General features: G+C 47.4%; 1 protein-coding gene across 1 annotated transcript in view; it reads right to left on the reverse strand.

Annotated features, from left to right (window-relative positions):
* Window positions 1-1,724: 1,724 nt before the first annotated feature.
* The window catches only part of Tln2 (talin 2), a 432,507-nt gene continuing 410,705 nt past the window's right edge, over window positions 1,725-23,526 (reverse strand). Inside the window, 6 exon segments of the mRNA XM_059268180.1 lie at window positions 1,725-2,608; window positions 4,827-4,952; window positions 7,835-8,017; window positions 8,110-8,172; window positions 10,047-10,172; window positions 22,911-23,035. Of these exon segments, the coding sequence (XP_059124163.1) occupies window positions 2,480-2,608; window positions 4,827-4,952; window positions 7,835-8,017; window positions 8,110-8,172; window positions 10,047-10,172; window positions 22,911-23,035 (752 nt within the window). The 3' untranslated portion in view covers window positions 1,725-2,479.

Genomic DNA, 23,526 nt, shown 5'->3' on the forward strand with positions numbered 1-23,526 from the left:
TTTATTAAGTAATGTCCATAGTTCAGTATTTCACCCATTTTATGAAATGAGGAGAGACCCAGCCAGCCACAAGGACATTGGCATACATGGATGCAGCATGGGTAAGCAAGGGACAGGTGAGACATGGGACCATGACAGGTGATGTCTGGGATGTCCACCTCCCCCTAAAGTTCCTAGGGGTGCAGCACTCTCCAGACAGGAGGGCAGACTCCCGTTCTCCTGAAACTCCTTACAGATGGAAAGGGCAGCCCTTTACATTTGTTAGGGATTTTTCTCCAGTATCCACTTCTGTGAAGGTTTTTAACAACCCTGGGGCAAGGACAGAGAACTCACTGTCTGTTCCTGTCCTGCCCCTGGAAAGTCCAATGTGACAAGGGACAGGTGTAAGAGGGATGAGGAGCAGCTGCCCGGAAGCATACCTACAGGACAGAGGGTGAGCTGGCTGCAGGAAGGCCTCCTGTCCCACTACGTGAGGACATTATCCCACCTTAATCATGAACTTTGGGGTCCGACTTCATCGTTTTGGAAAGCACCCAGCAGAAACATGGAAAGTCACACCCAAAGATGGTGAGCAAGACCATCCACTTTCCCGTGAGCATCCAGGGCTCCGCAGCATGCCTCCTCTATTGGACTGGATGCCTGCACACCCTCATTCCCTCCATGTGTTCTCCATTTGCTTTTCACTCACACCACACTTTGTATATCCTTCTACCTGTCTGAGAAGAATCCCTTTGTGAGGCACTTATACGTCTCTATACATCTGGGAAACGGTCAGAATTTAATCCTATTTTAAAACTGTAGCAAGAAGACTCTTCTGGCAGGGTTGAAGGTCGACTCCTTTCTTTCTTTCCGACCAGAGTACCAGTATTTCCTCTTTGGTAGAAATCTGGATCTAAGTGGTGAATGCAACTCACAATCTGGTTCTGGCATCATCTCACTAATGAGGGGAAGGCCTGCCTTCAGCAGCCATGAGTCTTGAAAACCATATGCCTCTATTATCTTTTCCCCCCTTTTGGAGACAGGGTCTCATGTAGCTAAAGCTGGTCTCTAACTAACTCTGTAGCCAAGGATAATCTTGAATTTTTGATTCTCCTGCCTTCATCTCCCCAGTGCTGGGATTAGAGACATGTGCCACCACACCGAGCTGAGCTACAGCCCCAGCATGCTCCACTAACTCTCATTTTTCCCTTTATGAATTCATTCAAATATACTGGTGCTTGGTATTGGGCCCTTGGCCATAGGCCGTTCATCCTTCATCCATTATCTTAGGTGGAGGCTCAGAGCAAATGTAAACTCGGGGATCTATGACGTTCGTTCCAGAAGAGGGCCCTGAAAAGGAAAGGCATGAGGGGAAGAAATCTGAAGGGCCGGAGGTGCAGCACCCAAATGACGTACTGTGAAAACACCCACGTGACAATAAGCAATGCTATCACAGAGGTCCATGTTGACTAGAAGGTCCTTTCAGATTTTGGGAATATTAAGATACAGGGTAGGAAATACCATCTTGGGCTGGGAGACCAGTGATGGTTCTGAACAGCCAGCTTTCCGTCTGGAACTTGGGCCCTCCTAAGAGCACAGAACCTGATAATGGGGCTTGAGGGTGGGAGATTCCTCATTCCTGCCTAAGTCCCGCCTGACTCTTTCCTCTAGGGGGCGCTGCACTGAGGACCATCAGGGACACAGTGTGTGTGTTCATTTGCATGAACCGAAACAGCCTTGCAGAGTCAAGGAGCCCAGGATTTTATTCCGGCCCCTGCCCACCTAACCCTGACCACTTTCCACAACTCTGCCCTTTGGGGGAGGAAAACAAAAATAATAACTTCCATTTTTCTGGGCCACAGAATACAAGATGGATGTAGATTGTACAAGGAGCTTACACACTGAGGCAAGAAAAGCGTGCAAATGGGGCAGAGGTTCTTCACCCCCGTGGGCAAATCAGTGCTCCAAACTTACAAGGACCTCTGTGACTCTAGACCCCAGAGTCCACCAGGGAGTGTTTCTGGCTTTACTAACAGTGTCCAATGGCAGCTTCCGCCTTCTCTCTAGAGAGAGAGTAGCTGTGTCCACGATACAGATGATGCCCGTGAGCCATTACTATTGTTGTTGATGTTGTTCTTTTCCTAGTGTGATGTCACAAAGAGGCCCTGGAGCAGTCTTGTAGGACAAAGACTAGAGTGTCTGAGAATGACATAATACTGACTTTTCTCTTTTTTGGTAACAGTCCATGAAATGTGCGCCCCTCTCTCCTGAGATAAAGCGAGGCACGAGGGGAGCTGGAGGAGCTGTGGGTGGGACACTGTACCGTGTGAGATCATGATCATGCAGCCGATGGTAACAGGACCGAGAAGAGAGAAAGAGACTCCAGGTGGAGGGCCAGCAGTTTCCAGGAAGTACCTGGCCCTTGGGAACACTGCGCTGTCCAGTTCTTGTTGGGGGGGGAGGGGCGCCACTTCCCGGGGCTCGCCATCATGGGTAGGCATTAGCCCTCATCTTCCCTCAGCTCCGTGGGTAGGAACTTATACTGCTGCTGGCGGATCTGGGCCAGCTTCTTCCTGGCTTCCTCCAGCTCTCGCTCTTTCTTGAGCATCTCTTCCTGGGCTGCGATGATCTAGAAGGGAAAAACAGAAGGATGGATGTGAAGCCTTGGTGGAGGGAGGCCTTTGTCTTCCACAGCCCCTCCAATGATGGATGCGAAAGAGCATTCTTTTAAAAAAAATTTATTTATTTGATGTGTGTTGAGGGTGTGCGCATGTGCCGTAGCACACATGTAGAGGTCAGAGGACAATGTGAAGAAGTCAGTTCTCTTTGTCCCCACATGTGGGTCCTGGGAATTGAACTCAGGTCTCCAGGCCTGGCGGCACGTGCCTGTACCATACCAGCCTCTTTACTTGCTGAGCCCTAATACTGGCCAGGAACAGCATCCTTAGCTCTGAGAACCAGTCTACACCACAGCGTGGTTTTGAGACCAATGACCCAGCTGATCAGAAAAAACAAGTTGACTTCTGGGTCGGGACTTAGCAGCAAACATCTCCTGCATCCATACCAGGCTTGGTGTCTGCACTTAAATTGCCCCATCACTTTTGTGGCAAGCCTGTGAAAGTCCTGTATGTACAATGTGGGGTCTGAGGCTGAGAGGGGCGGGCCCATTGCAACGACTCAGCTGGCAGAGAAGGATGGAGCTCAGGAAGCTAAAGCTAGAGCCCTCAACCACTAGGCAGCCTTCAAAGAGAGTTGGCCTTTAGTACTGACGTAATGGATTCCCGGACTCTGACTAGATCCCCGAATCCATGGAGGATTAAATCCTTGATATAAAATGGCACAGTATTTGCATATAACTTATGTATCTCCTCCTGTATTTGTTATTTAGTGAGTGTATGCATGTGTCCATACATATGAAGGTTCATGTGTGTGTAGGTACACATGTGCATGGGCATGTGCGTATGTTGAGGCGAGAGGTCAACTTGGATGGCTGTTCCTCAGAGAGCCATCCACCTTGATTCTGGGGACAGTGTCTCTCAACTTTGACCTGGAACTAGGCTGCCTGTCTCTGTCTCCTCAGCATTGGTATCACATATGTGCACACCACACCTATGTTTTTTTTAACATGGGATTTGGGGGAGCAAACGGGTCTTCATGCATGCATGGCAAGGACTTTACCCACTGAATCATCTCCTTAGCTCCCTCATGCACATTTTAAATAATCTCCAGGTGATTTCTAAGACTGAATGTAATGTGAACGCCATGCACATAGTTGCTAAAGTGTGTTGTTTAAAGAATGACTAGGAAAACAGCCTATGTTCCATACAGTGGCAGTTTTAGCAAATATTTTCAAGCCATTGTTGGTTGAATCCAAGGATGTGAAAGTTGTGGATAGATAAAGAGAACAGAATGTATGCATTTAATGCTCCTAAGGTCCAAGTCTGAGGAGTACTAGTTAACTGGTACAATGGGACTAGGGTAAGTTTGTGTTTAAGAAAGCCAAACAAGTTCCCTTCAGTGGACCCTTCCAGAATGTTCACTATGCCAACAAGTTTATTGATCAAGGTGGGGGTACTGGGCACAGCAGTATTTCCCAGATTTAATTGATCAGGGACCCTTTTATGTGAGACTTCTAAAGGAACAAGTGAATGAAAAACACTTTCTGGCACAACAACATGGTGTACAGCCAAAACTGGGTGTGGTACGGATAGTCCAGGCAGGTATAAGGAATGCCTTGGTGCTGCTAAGAACAACATCCCCATGTAACAGATATATCTAACACATCCAAAGCCTGCAGGCCTGGCTTCCTCGCTTTTCCTCTTTACTTCCACACGAGACCACAGTCCTGCCTAAGGAATCGCCAGTCTTCTCCTAACAGTTCCGGGAGGAAGCAGGGTCCATTCTGCCTGTGGAGGGCTTGCCAGGGCGGCAGTCCCAAAGACATCCTGCTGTACTCTAGGCTAGTCTGTTCCTTTCTTTGTCTATAATAGAACACTTGAACTTCAGCTAGGCGCCTGACTACCCAGAAAAGAACCCCACAGTATGGGAGAGGAAGTGAGGTTTGTGAATTCCAGCGCTTGCTCCTTTCCCTCTTCCTGACAGATGGGACACTGAAGTTGGTAACTAAGCCACCCAGTTACCAGGGGCAACATCCAGGGAGGGAGGATAATGTGCAGTCTGGGTCTCAAAAATGGCAGAAACATCACACCTTTCCTAAACGGCTTCTATCCAGTTATATACAGAAGAGGTGAACTTGCATCCTGTTTAAGGCCCTGTTTTGTTGGACATCTGTTACAATCTAACCCTCGTCCTGGCAGGTGCACGTTACTGTGTGTTTAGCCACTCACCTGAGCAATGCCTCCCACAAACTTGGTTTTCACAACGACATCGTCATCATCAGCTTTGCCGAAGGCTGCCTTCTGGGCTGCACGGACAAGATTGTCTGAGGCTCTTTTCACAGCATTTCCTGCTGCCTAGAGAAGGAACAAGACACATGTGGCATCATTAGCAACAGCACATGGGTCTGGCAAGAACAGACATGAAGTTCATGAGATCACGTTATAACACACACACTTTCTGGAGCCAGAGAGTACCCACCGTTCTGTCTACACATCAACCCCTCCAACCCTGACGCCTACCTGACTACAGATCTTTCAGAGATGAACTGAAATACAGTTCCTGGCTCCCAAAAATCACATGCTTTTTTTTTTTTTTTAAATACTTGTGTGTTTATGTGGGGTGCACATGTGTGGATATTGAAGCCAGAGAATAATTTCAGGAATGCCACCTACTTCCTTTGAGACAGGGTCCCTTAGTGGTCGGAAGCTCACCAATTAGGTTAGACTGGCTTGTCGGTGAGCCCCAGGGATGCTTTTGTTTCTGCCTTTCCAGCGTTGGAATTACAAACATACGCTACCACGCTCAGCTTTCTTAGGTGGGCTATGGGGATCAAGTTCAGGGCCTCACACTTACAAAGGGAATGCTCTACTGACTGAGCTGTTTCTCTGGCCGGAGCCCTTGCTTTTGATGGGGAAGGACGATCATACAAGTAGCTTATGCTTGTCATAGAAGTACACTCGGGGCTGCCTCCTTAGTCTGGAAAACCACTGCCCTGTGGCCCTAACTTCACATGGGTTTGAAGTCTTGGCCCCAGATTTCATGATTTCCTACATGCCATGGCACTGCTCACGTTCCCTTATCAACGCCCTTGGGTGTTCTGTGCCGACTTTGTTACGGCCTTTACCATCCTTGGGACAACTCTATTCTGGGCAGCAACAACTTGAGGGCAGGGGCCTACTTAAACCATTTGAACCCTCAGAACCGGCTACAGAGGCTGGTCAGAGTTGGGATTCACGGGAGGTTTCCTGAGGGAATGGAGGGCTGTGAATGCACAAGCCAGGGAGCATCCGCTCTCGTGTGTGGGGTTGAGTCTTTGGAGTCATAGACTTTATGGCTATACTTTAAGTCCCAGCTAGGCTTATGCTTTATGAACACGGATGCTGTGACTGCTGGAGACACATCTAGGGTGTCTGTCAACAGAAGTCTCGATCTTTTTATTACCGACTCCTGTCCATTCTGGTTTACACTTTCGTGTGCTTGAGTATACACGTGTGTGTGCATGCGTATGGAGGTCAGAAGCTGGCTGGCCAGCGAGCCTCAGGGATCTTCCTGTTTCTGCCTCCTTCAAACTGGGGTTACAGGCACATGCCACTGTGTCTGGCTTTTCTGTGGGTGCTGCAATGGAATTCAGATCCTCACGCTTGTACATGCAAGCGCTTTACCCACAGAGATATTTCCTCCATCTCCTAGTTTACTCTCAATGCTCAGGGAGCAGGACCCTGGGGAACTGTCCTCTGCCAGCTGCGGTCTGGAATTATCTTTTAGTGGTGATGAAAGCTTCATTAAATCTCCTACAATCCTTGCCCATCTCTCTCAGAGGCAAGAGTTTAGGTCTAAGGGATAGCCATGACTTTGAACCCCTGATCTTCCAGCTTCCACCTCCCACGTACTGCTCTCACAGGCTTACATGACCAACCCTGTTTCATGTGGTATTAGGGATTGAACCCAAGGTTGAACTGATGCTTAAAAATCATAGGAGACCTCTGAGTCTGTAAGAAGCATCTGGACTCTCTGCCCTTCTGATTTTATTCATGGTATATATCTCAGACACTTTAAGCAATACAAATGATCTATATAATAACACTTATCATAGTAAAATTCTCGAAAGCTGGAAACAAATACAATGTCTGAAGCATGGGGGGGGGAACTGGCATAATCAGCTGATGCAAAACCATGCAATCACTGAAAAATGAGACTCATGAAGAATGGAGTCTCCACCTCAAGGAAAAATGTGCATGATGGCACGTATGCAACAAGGAAGCAGATGTGTCTTGCTATGTATGACCACAACCAGACAATCGTAGATGACAAGGGGGACAGAGAACAAACATGTGGCATGTGGGGGCACTGAGGCAATGCAGTTTTTTTTTCTTATTCAAATGTTCCCTTCATTGTGTTTAAAACAGTTTTTAAGTTCCATATCTATGTGATGTGTGTGTGTGTGTGTGTGTGTGTGTGTGTGTGTGTGTGTGTGTAAGCCTGAGGTCTGAAGACAACTTATGGGAGTCAGTTCTTGCCTCTCACCATGTAGATTCTGGGGATCGAACTCAGGTCATCAGGCTTGACAGCAAGCATCTTTACCCACTGAGCCGTCTTTATAGACCTCAAAGAATTTTATAATTAAAACAGTCAGAACAATGCGTACGCATGTTGAAGAACTTGATTGTTATAAACATACTCTCTAGGTTCTGCAAAGGAAACCGTAGCAACTTTCTTAAATCTCCTCTGGGCTTTCTCTCCCTGCTCGAGCAAACACTACCTGAGGGCCTCCACTGAATCAGGTGCCGTGATGAAGATGGGGTACCTGAGATGCTCACAGCTTTGACACAGAAAAATAAAGGCAGAGGTGCCATGGGACAGGAGCCATTAAGAGTGGCCAGGCCAGGGGCTCTGGTAGGACAGAAGAGGGACTCGGGAAGAGTTTCCCAAGAGGTGACTCTGAGTTCAGTTACAGAAGATGAACAGGAGTTTGCTGGATTGGGCTGGTGAGAAGCCAGACCATTCCAAGTGAGTGATGGCCCACGGGAACCAGTGCAGAGGGCCCAGGTGCTGTGTGGATGTGGTGGGCAGTGGTTGTGGGATGCACGATGCAGATGGCAGAGGATGAGGCTGGAGAGAGACAGAACTGGCTGATGGAAAGCCTGGTGGGTCATGCCAAGGAAGTGAGACGGTCCCCTTTGGCGACACTTACCCGCTCCAACAGGAGTATTTTCCCACCAGCATCAGTGACCATTACCTGTAGCCGCTTCATGGCCTCTGAATCCTGGTCGGCCTTCACCTTGCAGGCCACCAGCAGCTGAGCGGTCGAAGCTGCGACCTGCTTAGCAGATGAGATGAGCTTTTCCTCGCTGGCATGTCCCTGAACAGAGGCATTGGCTGCCTCACAGAGACTGCTGGTTGCTGCCGCCACCATCCGGGCCTGAGGACAGTCAACAGAGAAGTGACCCAAGGCCCAAACCTCCCTGGGGGGAATCCACAAAGCAAATGAAGAGGAAGGAGAAGGGGACTCACAGCAGAGATCAGCCCCTGTGACCACTGTCCATCGTCAGCAGCGTTGGCAGGGATGGAGCCCACCTGTTGAACAGGGGAGGGAAGTGCGCATGAGCAAGGTGACCTGCAGCCACCCCAGACCCTCCTGTGCTCTGCAGCTGGACATACTGCACTGTCTGGTCACCTTCACCAATTAGCACTGACCTTGGAATGGACCAATCACTCCTCTCACGGGATCCCAGCCACAGATCCATTGGGTCAGTATATGCTCGCCAGTATTGAAATACTGGCGTCATATATACAAAGGACATTGCTCCCCCTTGGCTGCGGGATAGCACATTTCTAGGGCATGATGGTTTGGGGCTATCTTTGATGCTGACTTGCCCTGTTACCTTTCCTTTGTTATTAACACTGAGGCTTCCTTCTTCAAGGGTCAAGGGCAATTTAAATCTCTCCTGCTCATACCCTGAAAGCCATGGTGTGAGATTCTGGCAGAGGCTATGTAAAAACGGTGGTATATCTCCTTCTATGCAAATGAGGGCAGACTCTTGTCTCAACTACATTTTCTCAGTGGTGGGGAGAACAAGAGGCTGGAAGGAAGAATCCTCTCCGTTTCTGCTTAGAAATCACAGCAAATGAGAGATTTTTTTTGTCCAGATCTACAAGGCATCGCTGCAGGAGATAGGAGATGAGTACCTCAATTTGAAAACAAGATTGGGGATCCATTAACAATTACAGATACCTCCTGAGTGTCCGGCAAAACCCCAAGACCCTCATATAATTCTATAGGTCCCCCCAAGATCAGCTGAACTTCCTTTCCCAACTTTCTAAACGCCTGAACGAACCAGTGCTGTGGAGGACAGGAAACCTACGACATTCAAGACAGCCTTTCTGGCACATGGCAATCTGTCTCGCAATCAGTCTATCTTTCACGATGGTTGAAGGGAGCTGAATACAGCAATGATCTAGCTGTGTCTCTGTAGGTTGTCAGAACTTTATGAAAATGCATGGCAAGATGAGCGAGAGGCAGGACCTCTGGAGAGTCAGTGAGAAGCCCAGTGGTCCGCCTGCATCCTTGGGTGGGAAGATGTATATCCAAGGATCTTGAGTGACGCACCACATGATGGTTTAAGAAGAAGAGCAAGTGTGTACTTTAGAGTAAAATGCACACAACTTCCTGGGAGAAGGTCAACAGCCCTGGTCAGGCAGAGCTCTTCATCTGTTCTCTAGCACTTGACCCAACTCTTTACATACACACACCAAAGGCCTCATAACACGCACACAGGTGACTGCACTATCCCCAGACCTCCAACTCAACAGGCTTCTGGAGAGCCTCTGTATTTGAGAGGCTCTCAGCAAGACCCATTCTGGACAGGCTAGCCCCATGTATGGGAACATCAGGACACAGGACGTATTTTAAATGTTGAAAAGCAGGGATGCTTTTATGCCAGGGCAGGTGGGCTGGATTAACGGCGATGACATGGACTGAGGGAATCTCAGATTCAAGTCTAGACTGGCTTTGGGAGCCACAGGCTCAGCAAGGCACTAATGGTTAAGCTGACCAGCATTCACTTGATGGTCATAAAACCAAGCGAAGGCATCTGGAGTTTGGAGGTGGGATTAGAGAGCCCCTGCCTATGGCACTTACCAGGCTGTTCACCAGGAAATGCTGACAGTTTAGACAGCCTAATGTACAGTGGGACTATAAGTGTCTCTTTCAGGCCCTGGTCACTGCCTAGAGTGGGATGTTTCCCCTAACAAGAAGCAGATGAGAGGCCTAGGAGCCAAAGCCTTCACGCAGCTGGTGGAATTTAAGCACAGTTTTCAGCGGCAGGGAAAAGACTTGTAACCCAGCGACAGGATCCCAACATGCATCTCCTAGCCAAGCACGTCTCCTCTCCTACTCAGTGGCTCTCCCTCCACGATGCTCTATGGCATGGCCAGCCAGGTTTACCCACCTTGCCTTGGGCCACCAGCTCCCTTTGGGCTGCTGAGGCAGATTTGACCAGGGCACTTGTGGCAGCAGCAATGGACTTAGCAGCTTCTAAGATCTGTTCTTCAAAATCCAGGGTCTCGTCTGCTTGCTGTAACGAAAAGAAAACCAAGTCACATGTGATGTACAGCCACAGGGGGCTCTTTGTGCCACACTACTTACTGCAGGATCGCATGGCTCTTCGGGTGCCTATTGCTTTTGGTTGACAAGCCACACCCAGGGCAGGGAGGCCTCTCCATCGGCTGCCTCCCTTCCCCTTCCACTGGAAAGCAAAAGCTGTTAGTGGTGACATTCTATATACATTTTAAGTCAGAAAAGTCTGAGACGAACTCCTTTTCCAGACCGCAGTCTTTAAAATTCACCGTGAGACACTCGGAAGGTTCCAGAAATATCAATAATCCCACTCAAAGTAATCGATTATCAAAGTCAAAAGAATGAGTGGTGACATATTTGGCCAGAACCTCAAGCTCAGAAATGGTTCTGAAAGTAAAGGAAGATGGTTGTTAGTTCTAAAAAGTCCAATTTTTCTTGGGTGAACAAAAACAACTCAGGATTGACATTTCCGTAGCTGAGTTATATGTCAACCACAACGCAGTTGGGAGTCGAAGAGAAAACAAGGTTGTTTCAAGAAGGTGCTTGCCCAGTTAACTCGATGCCCAAGCAGGGCTCTGCCTCAGGAAGAGCGCTGGACACCACCGTGCAGATTTCAGGCACCAGAGGCAGATCTCAATTCACCACTGCCACATCCCCTTGGTGCCCAAACCACCTAGGAAGCTGGAAATGTACTTTGGGGAAAACCAGGCAGGTATAAAGATAGTGGTCCCAGGCTGGGTAGGATGGAGCACACAGTTTGGGGTGGCGGCAAAACGAAGGACCTGTGAAATCTCTTGGGTTAACGTTCTATGTGACTCTAGGTCAGTTTGGTTTGACTGTCCTTGGTTCATAAACGGTTGAAGATGTGGCTGGTACCTTTAGGCATTAGGAGGTAATGGTCAGGCACAGCAATGCTTCTCTTTGTATGTATACTGAAATCAGAGTCAAATGTTATCCCACAAATAATCTTATGTATACAATTCAGTGGCATTAAGTATGTTCACAATGTTGAGTACTATCTGGCCAACCATTTACTGAAATTAACTTTATCTATATCTTTATGGTAAGAAAATCTAGGCTTTAGTGAGGCGACTGGGCACAGAGAGCTACATACCAACCATAGGCTACTCAATGGTGTAAGAGAAATCAAGCCAGCATGGCTACAAGGTGGAACATGGTGAGTCTAAGGTCATGTGGCAGCATGGAGAATCGGAGCCAGAACCTAAACCTGCATTCAAAAGTGTGCGTGTCTGCCAGATTATGCCAAGAATCTTGTCTCTACTTCCTCAATGCTGGGATGTACCACGAATGTACCACTGTGCCTGGCTTTTTTTTTTTTTTTTTTTTTAATATGTGGGATCTGGGGATCAAACTTTGATCCTCGTGCTTACACAGGAAGTGACTGAGGCATCTTCTTGACCCCTAGCTCCCTATTATTAATAACTATATTTTGAGCCATGAAAAATTTATGATTATTTTTTACAACCCATCCATCCTATCAAAATAAAAGCACTAGAAGTAGATGTGAAGAATGAGGGCAGCATGCTGTAAGTTCCTAGAGAATTGGGGTGCATGTTTCTTATTTCTGAAGAAAAGTCTTGCTCAAAGAGTATTCCAGATAGAAAAGGACTCAGCTTTGTGGGCTCATTCTGGGATTAGAGGGGTCTAGGACTTGTTTACTGCACTATAAAAATGACACTGGTATAAAATGTACTTGTATGCATAGGTCCCAAATACATAACCTCAGGTTTATATAGAGACAAAAATACACATGAATATATATGCTGTATATGTTCATTTAATGACCTGGGGATTTTCTGGAAATTCCTTCTGCAAAAGAAAGTGAAGCATATAACAGATTAAGCCATCAGGGGAACCACTGAGGGGGCACTTTCCTCGTTTTGCTGCTGAGGACATGGAAGCCTGTGGTAGCTCCCCAAGCCTCCCAGACTCTTGTCTCAAGAGGCCTCAAAGCTCCAGCTCACGTGACAGCAGCAGAATGCCCATCATCAGATTCTGACTTAAGGCTCATGAAAATGAAATTCCTTTATAACTCAAGGCCAAGCCTCCACACACAAGAGCCTTGGTCACTACTGATTAGAAGGCCCTTTTCCTATCTTCTGCTGCCATGGAGGTTTTGATTTTAATTATACACACACACACACACACACACACACACACACACACACACACACACATAACTTGGAAGTATTTTTGGCACACAGAGATTTTTCTACAACGGCAACCATCTTAATTTTTGTTTCCTCTCTACTTTTCTTTCTATCACATCTCTGGACTTGAACACAGACACAGCACACAGTCTTATCTTCTGGGGCTCCAGCTCAGATATGAAGAGCTCCCCCAAGAAAGGCAGATGCTTGGATGCTCTGGCCTCGGCAAAGTCCTTTAGTGAGCCCTGGGTCGGCAACTCCCTCTAAGCCAAGGTTATCGCTGGGAGGAAACACCCACCGTGAACCACGTGAACCAGCATCCTCTAGCCTCACAGTGGGATCTCCCCCGGTGGACAGACCTGCTCAAGGTGCAGCACTGGCCTGTGGTCTGCCATTGGCTCAGTGCCTACCAGCTGGCAGGAGGAGGGAGACTTCAAGTAGGGAGGGGAGGACAAAAAAAGGGGAAGGAGAACACAGCCTTTGGCCGTGTGGTAAAAAGAGGAGAAAGGTTTGTTCTCTCTATAAAAGAACCACAAGCTGAATGTAAGGTGTGCTTTGAGAACAGCCTCCCTCGGAGCTGGGAGAAGGAAGAGCAGCAGTGTTAAACAACAGTCAGGGAATGCAGTCAGGATCTGCAGAGCAGGTGCCAGGACTACTCAGGCCTGCTTCCCTCACACAAGCGCTCCTTCCTATCTCCTCCACAGGAAGGCTAAATGGTCACTTTCCTCTTTATTTTATTTATTTATTTGTTTTTTCGAGACAGGGTTTCTCTGTGTAGCCTTGGCTGTCCTAGAACTCACTGTCTAGACCAGCCTGGCCTTGAACTCAGAGATCTGCCTCCCTCTGGCATGTACCACCATGATGGGCCATTTTCCTCTTTAATTGAGACCCTTTGCTGACCTGACCCAGGACAGTAGGACCTGTCTCTGTCTTTGGGAAATTGGAGGCTGTGAGAAGCTTACTCCTGAGTTATTTCCCCCAAACACTGGATCCCCAAAAGAGCTTTTATGATTGCTAAAAATCATTCCTTGAAGAGCATGACTGGGGTTGGTGAGATGGCTAACAGAGCTTGCTGCCAAGCCTGACGACCTGTGTTTGATCCCTGGAACCCATATGGGGTAAGAGGAACCAATTCCTTAAAGGTGTGGTACATCCCCACTCCCAGAACTGACTAAATAAACTCAATTTAGAAATAAAGAGCATGAATGATCTCACGCATATGGCTGTTTATATTTCTTTATGATTACTGGCATGAGCCACAGACTCACCAGAGTGCCCTTCTGCAGTTACCCATAGAGCTGGTTAAAGGTGCAGACTGTGTCTCAGTAGGTCTGGGCGAGGCTCTTATTTCTAAGAGAGGTGGTTAGGAACCACTCTGTGAGAAACACAGGTCAGCTAACTTCATTCACCATCCTGTGATCTGCTTAAGGCTTTATTCAGTTTATGTTTCTCTTGTACAAAACCAGGCAGGAGAGCACATGTGATACATGTCAGTTGAATGATTCAATGCCCTCATTCAAAAAGAAGCCCTGAAAGTTCCAGAGTTCAGCCAGGACACACACAATAATGGAAGTGAGGACTAGAGATGTAGCTCAGTTGGCAGAGTGCTTGCCTAGCATGTACAAGGCCCTGGGTTCAATCCCCAGTACTGCATAAACTGGATGTGGCGGTATACACTTGTAATCCTAGCATTCAGGAGGTGGAGGTAGGAGGATCAGAAGTTCAAGGTCATCCTCAGTTACATAGAGAATTAGAGGCCAGCCTGGGTTACACGACACCGGTTTCTGACATTCAGCCATGTGCACACAGACATCTGTAAACACGGCATTTTATCAAGAAGCCCTCTTACCTAAATTGGCTCCGCGAAGATGGTTAGCACATGTAGAAAGTACCACCTAATGAGGTTGGTCACTGACTCTCCATCTTGGGTGCCATGTCCCTTTCTCTGGTCTCCTCTACTGGAAAGGCCACTGGCTGGGTCACCATCAGCTCCTAGCCCTGTGTTTTCTGGGTAGTCTGGCTGTCTGTAGCTGAAGATGGGGTTGTCCTCACCTGGGCGGTTTGACAGCTTCAGGAGAGGTCTGAGCACCCTTTGGTGACATTTTCCTGTGGCTGTCTGTCTACAGGAAACGCCATTTAAATTCAGAGAACTGCTGGGCAAGGCTGCACTCAGGGCTGGTTCCTTGCCCGTCCATTTCCCAAGCTCCGGAGTGAACTTGAGACCCCTGCCTCTGTTCTCACACATTTCAGACTTCAGAAGCTCCAGTCCCATTGGGCAGGGAAAGAGGAGAACAGTGTGGAGGAGTAGCCTTTTTCATTTTTATCTTACATTTTAGCCTTTTGGGAATTTCATTCTTATTTTTGCAGTGACTCATCCTTCATTCCCTCCTGCCCAGCAGACCGCTGGAAGTACATAATTCATCTATATGAAATGTGAACAATTCACCGTAGATACTCAGGAATGATTGACACCTAACTTCATTATTTCTGCTCATGCCTGCCCCTTGTACTGGGGACCGAACGCAGTGTCTTGCACATGTGAGGTAAACACTCCACCACTGAGCTACATCTCCAGGCTCCTCATACTTTCAGACATTGCTTTTTAGGCTAAATCATTAGATGAAGCGAGTCTATTTGGATCCTGTGTTACACGCATGATTCCAGTTATACATAAACACAAAGCAAGGATAAAGGAAGCTTCCAGGGACACACAGTGTAGATGAGCACTTCTTTTGACTCGTCCCTCAGCACCGGTCCAGGCAGTGGATAACTTGGAACACAGGTCACCGACGCATACTGCCGAGCACATCACTTCTGGGTCTGCCCCACCCTTCTCTGGGTGGGAGCTCATTCGTTTTCTTTGGTCTTTAGCTTAGACATGTTTATATTTCATATTACATTTTTTGTAAGACGTTAACTGAAATAAGCAGGAAGTGCATTCTCTTCTCCACCCTCAGGAGTCCTGTCTCCTTCCTGCTGTCTTTAGTGACCCACCCACTCTCCCTGATGTCCGCTGGGCATGTGTGGGCAGGGACAGCATTTGGTTCCATGGTCCTTTTTCTCACCCATTTTGTGAATTATGCCCCCGAGACCCTTCACCCAGGAACAGCCCTGACCTCTGCCCCTGTCTTAAGGTGAAGAGACTTGTCTTGTTGTTCTCTTGAGACAGAATCTAATGTATTCCCAGGCTGTCCTCTAATTAGATACATAGAAGACTGCTTGAACTTCCAATCCTCCTGTCTCTTAGATTAGAGGCATATACTATGCCCGGTTTATGGGTGCTGGAAATTGAACCCAGGACCTCACAAATGCTAAGCAAAGTATCAAATGAGCCTGAGAGACTGACTTAAAAAATATTCATGCCGGGCGGTGGTGGCGCACGCCTTTAATCCCAGCACTCGGGAGGCAGAGCCAGGCGGATCTCTGTGAGTTCGAGGCCAGCCTGGACTACCAAGTGAGTTCCAGGAAAGGCGCAAAGCTACACAGAGAAACCCTGTCTTGAAAAACCAAAAAAAAAAAAAAAAAAATTCATTATTCTTGTTTCTGTGTGTGTACATGTGTGTGAATACACATGTACCATGATGCGCATGTGGAAGTTGGAGGCCAGCTTTCTGGAGTTGGCTATCTCCTTCCACTGTGGGATTTGGGGATTGAACTCGGCTCGCCAAGCTTGTACAGCAAGCACCTTTTACCCACTGAGCCACCTTGCCAGCCCAGGTTGGACTCCTAGAGAGCTAAAAAGGACCATTTTCCTCACAAGTTCAGTAGATATGGTTTTTTTCCAACTGTGAACATGTTATATATATAATTTAAATGAAATTTATAATTTCAAGGGGAAAAGACCAATACCTAGGACCCCTACAACATGAAGGAGGTCTTTTCCTGCCATGTTTTTCCTTTGTGCTGAATCTGGTTGCTACTGGCTTGCTTCTGGTTTTGACCTGAGAGATGCTTTGGGGAGACAGTCTTGGCCGAAGCATACAATGGCTACATCAGTTTGTGTTCTGGAGGACCCTTGGATGGGTTGGCTCTAGGACCTCCTTCATCCTTAATAGGTCTAACAAAAGGCAAATCTCCCCAAACAACTGACTCCCCTTCACAGAGGCCTCGTCTCTAGGGAAGCTCAGGGTAGCATAGAGAGAAACCACTGCTGTGTAGCTCATGTCTGTGGCTGGACAGGCACCACCTCCACATCCAGACATACAATGCAGAAGTGAGCTCATGTAGCAGCCACTGGAAAAGACCCAAGTCTGTATGGTTAGGATCCAGGGAATAGTTTTCCCACAGAATAAATTGCTTTATTGCATTTTTTTTTTTGCTGTTTATTTTCAAAATGAAAAGTAATACCACTGAGCTGATCTTCTAATTACTCTCTGAGTGATGGAAAAAATTCTTCAGGATTTTGCCACGCTCTCAAGAAGGGGAGGGGGCACTTGGACACTGACATAGGAAGTATGAACAATAGAATCCTTTCAGATATTAAATGAGATACATTTGGTTCATCTTAGACATCTCCGGGATGAGTCTTCTATACATGTAAGGCCCTGACAGAGAGTCACCTGGGAATACACTCTCTATGCTCATCTCTTAGCCTGGGATCAATGACTACCATGTGAGCTCCAATCCTGTAGCTCAGCCATGCAGAGAACACCATGTTTACGTTCCCACTTCACAGAACACCTCCCTGCCTCCTCCTGCTTAGCACAGTACTCAGCAACATGGGAATGCTGGCCAATGACAAAGTTACCCAAAGAAACACGACAACCCCATCACTTCCAGAAGTGGGCTTCATCTGAAAGACCTTTTAGACCCATGTTTTAAAAAATGAATTGTAATAATCCTATTTCTTTCATATGACCATTTGCTATTTCAGTTAAAGAAATGTGAGTGGACGGACCCAAGACCAAGATCCTGAGCTGTGCAAATAGGGGGACAACAGCTGCTCTTAAAACCTACTCAGCCAGCACCTGCGGACACACACACACACACACACACACACACACACACACACACACACAGAGCCCACTGGGAGAGACTCCAGGGCTCCACCGATAACTGCTGTCTGCAACCCATCACCTCGTTCTGACAACCCTAGTTATTCTACTGTCCTGCCCCTATAAGGGGAGGGGGACCTCACTCCTCCACAGTCAGGGGTGCCTACTCATTAAAAGAGTTCTTTTCTCCTAAAACAAAACAATAACAAAAACCAGGCTGGGAGCATAGCCATGCTGTTTCCAGAAAACAGTGCTTATAAAGTCTTTGGGCTAGAGAACTCAGACTGAACTCATACATACTTCACAGACTCATTTATGGGACGAGGTCAAAGCAGCCAGGGAAGGCTGACATAGACCCGAAAGAATTCTTTCTAGATCACATCCCAACTTCCTGCCGAGCCAATTAGACCATGTGTTTACTTTCTGAATGCTGAGGACTTTAAATATTATCAACCTCTGCTCATAAGTTCACCTGCAACAAAAAACTGAACAGACAAGCGTGGTCCACATCACAGTCGCTTCATTAGACATATTTGGTTCCCAACTGAGGTTTGTGTAAAGCCCAGTGACTCACCATCCATACAGTGAGGACAGACATCATGGTTTACATTTGTTATCAGGAGTGGAAAGTTACAGATAATCAGAGTCTTGACTTTTTTTTTTTTTTTTTGCATTGAAAACTTGATTATAACATTTACTCTGTGAGAGTGTGTTGAGAATCAAGATAGAAATGAACCAGGAAGAAATGTCTCCATGGATGTGTTTGCCAGTTATAATCTTATGTCAGAGACATGGGTTGGAATCTTCCATTTTCCCACTGAATACTTTGCCTAAGAATTCCTCACTGCATACAACTAAGCTATAGAAAAGCTCTCAAGCTCTCAGGAGTCACGACTTCTTTCATAACAAACAGTAATAGTACTGATACAGGCTGCCGTAGCTTGAAACAAAATGCCCCCCAGAGGTCCACGGGTTTGAACAATTGGTCTTCAGCTGGTTGGTGGTGCTGTTTGGAAAAGTTATGGAACCTTTAGGAGGGGAGGTCTTGCTGAAGGAAACACTGGATTCGAGGTTTTATTGCCTCACCCCACTTACTTATCTCTCTCTCTGCTTCCTGACTGCCTGGCCTTCCTCTCCATGAAGGACTGTATCCCTTCTAAACGGTAAGCCAAAATATACCCTCTTTGTCTTAAGTGGCTTTTTGTTGGGGTAGTCTGTCACAGCAACAGAAAAGTAACTAAGACACAGGTCTTAAAGGTTACAACAAATGGAATAAAACACAACGAGGTAAGTACTTTGTCATCTAAACCTATTTGTGATTTTTAATATAGTCTTTCCTGTTGCCTTCTAAACTTTGTTAGGACCCCGGAGAAAGGGCAAGACACTGTAGGAATATGCTTGATATATAGTTGGATTAAATAACAACCTAATATATCAAACATATCACACAGAGGCCTGCAGAAAAGGCATCCTGGTTTGACTGAGCTTGAGGATAGGTACAGTACTGAAGGCTATGGCTGCAGAAGCCAGTCACCCTGCAGTATCTCCCAGCCTGCCTCGGAGCACAGGTGTGTCTGTAGGTGTGGAAAGGGTGCGTTCAGCAACCCTGCTGGCACACGCTCTGAGCCCGGGACCATTTCCCCAAATAGAAGGGAGTCTGCGCATCTGTCCATCACTCACATCTGGGAGATGACAGGTCAAAGGAGATGCTTCAGTGGTCAGGGCCCACGGGGGAACTATACCAGGACCATCTTCAGCTGCCATGGACTGTTCTTTTAAAACAGCATGAACTCATCACCTTCCCTCTCCAAAGCTACTCCTCAAAGCAGCACAGGAACTCAGCAGGGATGAAGAAAGTCCCCTTCCTGGGCATGTGTGAGCATGTGTGTGGGGGAGGGGTGGGAAGTCCACCTCCATGGGCATGTGTGAGCATGTGTGTGTGGGGGGGTGAAGTCCACCTTCCTGGGCATGTGTGAGCATGTGTGTGGGGGAGGGGTAGTCACAGTTACAGTGGCAGCGATCCATGAGCAATGGCCATTTATGGCACCCTGACAACTTTTTTGTTTTGTTTTGTGTTTTTTGAGACAGGGTTTCTCTGTATAACAGCTCTGGCTGTCCTGCAACTCAACTTTGTAGACCAGGCTGGCCCCGAACTCACAGAGATCTACCTGCCTCTGCCTCCCGAGTGCTGGGATTAAAGGCCTGTGTCATCATGCCTGGCTGAGGACTTTTTTTTAAGGTTACAGGAGAGGATGGAGAAAAGTAACCTCAAAATATTGGCTGATTTTGTTGTTTCAGTTCATAAAGGCAAAGAGAATATTATACGCCAGGGAAGAAGTTTCCCAAAGTGGATGGCCCTTCTAGCAAAACAAAAGCTGCATGCTTCGGGATGGTAAGATTCCTTGAGACACTCTCATGGATAATGCCTACGTGGCAGGAGCCTCTGGTCATCAGGAAGTTTACCCTCCACTGTTCCAGAAGTAGCAGCCACTCTTCCTAACATGAGGTTGGGAGCCATCTAAAGTGAACACCATCAAATAAAGAAGTCACATCAATGGTGCTCACTTCACCTTCATAGAGGGATCCCTCAGCTCTCCCATAAAACCCCTACTGCAAATACAAAACATGGTGTGAGGGGACCTCACTGGCCTCCCGCAGCACTCATCACTCACTTTTAATGTGTGTTGGTTTTCCAGAACATCAACACAGAACCTGTCATTTCCCAATCCCACGCCAATGTTAGACATTCTCCGCCATCTCCTTGACTTCCAAGCATTGTTCATGGCTGCACACACCTCCATCATTTCTCCCTCACCTCCCCCGCGCCCTGTAGGGCATTCCACGAGCATCTCCGTGCGATACAGTCCTGGCAAACATTCCTCTTCACTGTGCAACAGCCTAATAGTTTCCCTTCAGGAAGACCCCGACTTCTCACTGCTACCAACAAGGCTTCACGGAAGAGCCTTCTTTTGCGGGCCTTAGATTTCTTCCTCAGAACAGGAACCCAAGGCAAGTCCCACAGCTTAAAGCACACTATAGAGAACCATTTTCTCTGCCAATGGGGGAAAGAGCGAACGGGATGGACAGAAACTACCACCCCAGCCACATGCCTATCCCTGCTCAATCACGTGGTCCGACTGTGTCGAGGTCGAGGGCCAGATGAGTTAATCCCAAAGGAAGTCACAGATGGATCATGCTTTGTGTTCACTGAGGCCTCATCGCTCACCCTCCTACCCCAGAGAATCCATGGGAGACACATTTTCTGAAGACAAAAGATAAAGGTCTCATAGCGCACGTATTTGGTCACAGTGATGGTGACAATGGTGAGGACGCTACCGTTCACTAAGTCCTAGTTACATCATCGACTTAAATGTTTCAACAACAATCCCACAGGATGAAGGCGATTCCAGGAAGTCTGTTTTCCCCATCAAGAATACAGAAGTGAACAAGCAACCAGACAGAGGAAAACGGACTAGAGCTCGGGAGGAGCTTAGAGAAGGCTGGGCGTTCAATGAGCAGCAGGCTTCTGCACACACTGCAGGTGCCACCTGACCCACATGGAGCCTTCCCTGTGGAAGGGGCCTCTTTGGATAGACCAGACGAGCCTAATGACATGCAGATTCAACCACAAACCTCAAACTTCAGCGTCAGACTCAGCCTTAAAGCACACTTTTCATCCCCTATGAACTTCATTTGCAAAGCAGAAACAAAACCCTAACCGGAAAATGCAGCTGTCTCTAACTCACTCTCAGATCCCAAACTCTGATAGTGTCAGATGATCTGGGACCCCCAGAGGCCAGCAGCGGAACCCCAGCAAACACAAAAGTCAGAGGTCAAAAATCTCAAATTACACCATGATGAAGAAAACCTGAAATGTGTTTGCCGTCGAAGCCAATGCTAGGAGGTCGGTCGGAAGGATTGAAGGCTTTGAAAGCTCCATAACAGATCATTAGCCTCCCTTCTGCTGCACACACCTCTTCTAGAACATGGGTCGGTGCATTTCAGCCCTCAGAGTCCATCTTTCAGTCTGACAAAAACTGGCAGAATTTTAGGCAGTCCTAAAGTGGGGGTCCAGATTTTTTTGTGTGAAAGGAGCCAAATTTTATTTCCTAACGTATTTGGGTCACTGGAGATCAAACTATAGACACCCATAAAGATGTTCTGAGATAGGAAGAAAATGAAGCCTCCTTGGCTCCACCATCTTCCTTAAGATGGCGACAGTGTGGGAGGGGAAACTAGCTGCTTACACCAAGGCTGAGCCTGACCCTGGAGATGGGCCAGCTCCTGCTGCCCCATAGAAAAGAATCTCTTTCCTTGACATTTCTCTTATAAACACACTAGCCAGCCAGCCAGTCTCCTGTACACACCGCAGTTGCCTCTTGTTGGATTTCTCTTTGAGATGTGCATTATTCTGTATCTGTGTGTTTGCATGTAAATGAGGAAGGCAGGAGTCTATGTCAAGGATCTCCCTCAGTCGCTTCTCTACCATATTTCAGTATATGTATATTTAAATTTATTTTTAATTATGCATACACGTGTGTGTGTGTGTGTGTGTGTGTGTGTGTGTGTGTGTGTCCATGAAGCCAGAGAGGGAATGGGATTCCTTGAAGTGGAGTTACAGATGGTTGTGAACCACCTGTTGTTGGTGCTAGGACCTGAACTTGGGTCCTCTGGAACGTGACAGCAAGCGCTCTTAACTGAGTCATCTTTCTAGCCACCCCGATTATTTTTTTGAGATACAGTCTCTGGTTGAACCTGGAACTTACTAGTCTGGACGGCCAGCAAGCCTCAGCAAGCCTCCTGCCTACCCCCAGCTCTCCAGTGCTGGATTACAGGTGCACATCACCATGTGTGCTTTGTACGTGGGTGCTGGGAATTCCATGCTTCCCCAGTGGGTTCTTTACTGACTGAGCCTCTGAGCCCAGGCCTGCTGTTTCTAAGAAAACAAGGTCCTCAGTATTGTTACTTCTGTATGAAAGGTACAATGGAAACCAGCGAACTGAAGGCTCCCAATCTCCTACCTACTAACAGGAACTTCTGACGGAGAACATTGACAACCTGCTTTACATGGTGGAATTACACACATCAAGCTGTGGATGCTCTGTTTCTCCTCTAAATAAGCAGATGTACTTTCCTTCCTTCTTTCCTTCCTTCCTTCCTTCCTCCCTCCCTCCCTCCCTCCTTCTTCCTCTTCTTCTTTTTTTTTTTTTTCTGAGACAGGGTTTCTCTGTGTAGCTTTGGAGCTTGTCCTGGAACTCACTTTGTATACCAGGCTGGCCTCGAACTCACAGAGATCCACCTGCCTCTGCCTCCTGAGTGCTGAGATTAAAGGCATGCACCACGGCTGCCTGGCTAGATGTACTTTTCTTGATAGTTAATTCACTCACTGTTGCCCCCCCCCTTCCCTCCACACTCTGTAAAATGGTGCTGGGCAGGCAGAAGAGGTGTGCTGCTTCCTATTGTAACCATGGGGAGGGAGCGAAACTCTGTGCAGCGTACTTAGCTCCGGTTCACAGTCACCCACTAGGAGACAGACTGCAGGGAGACAGGGGACCACCAATGAACACTCACCTTTGGTTTTGCTCTCGGCTTCAGCTGCTCTAACTTCTTGGCGGCAGCTTCAATGGACGCCGCAGCTCCCAGTAATTCTGTTTCCGCAATGACGGTTGGGTCTTCCGGATCCACCCACTCTGTTCCTAAAATCAATCCCAGGAAAGTCATTCTTGGCAGGTGGAGACGTGAGGGTACTGGTGTAATTACAAACAAAATCTAAATACGCATTTTGAGCCTACTCTCTGCATAAGGGATCCCTATCTAGCTCTCCATCATCTGGACGTAGAGATTAAGGGGGAGCTAATCTGTTTTTCTAAACCAGTTACACGTGTAGCCCTATCCTTGGGAATGGCCATCAGTGGTGGATTCAAAATCCCATGGGTCAAGGCTCGAGTCTCACTCTGCCTTCTGATATATGCTCATGAGTACAGAGACATCCCTAGGAGACTCTGGGCCACAGAGCTCTGACATTCTCTTCAGGGAACATGTGGAAGGGTCACGTGCCTCAGAAAAAGTGCTTCCCTTGGCTTCCCTTGGTGAGTAAACTGCTTCTGTGTAAGCAAGGAAGGGTGTGTAAATGGTGTACTCAGTGCAATCCCCTATACATGAGAATAGTATTACTATTATTAACTAC

This window comes from Peromyscus eremicus, chromosome 7, assembly GCF_949786415.1.
Source record: "Peromyscus eremicus chromosome 7, PerEre_H2_v1, whole genome shotgun sequence".
NCBI classification, from domain to species: domain Eukaryota; kingdom Metazoa; phylum Chordata; class Mammalia; order Rodentia; family Cricetidae; genus Peromyscus; species Peromyscus eremicus.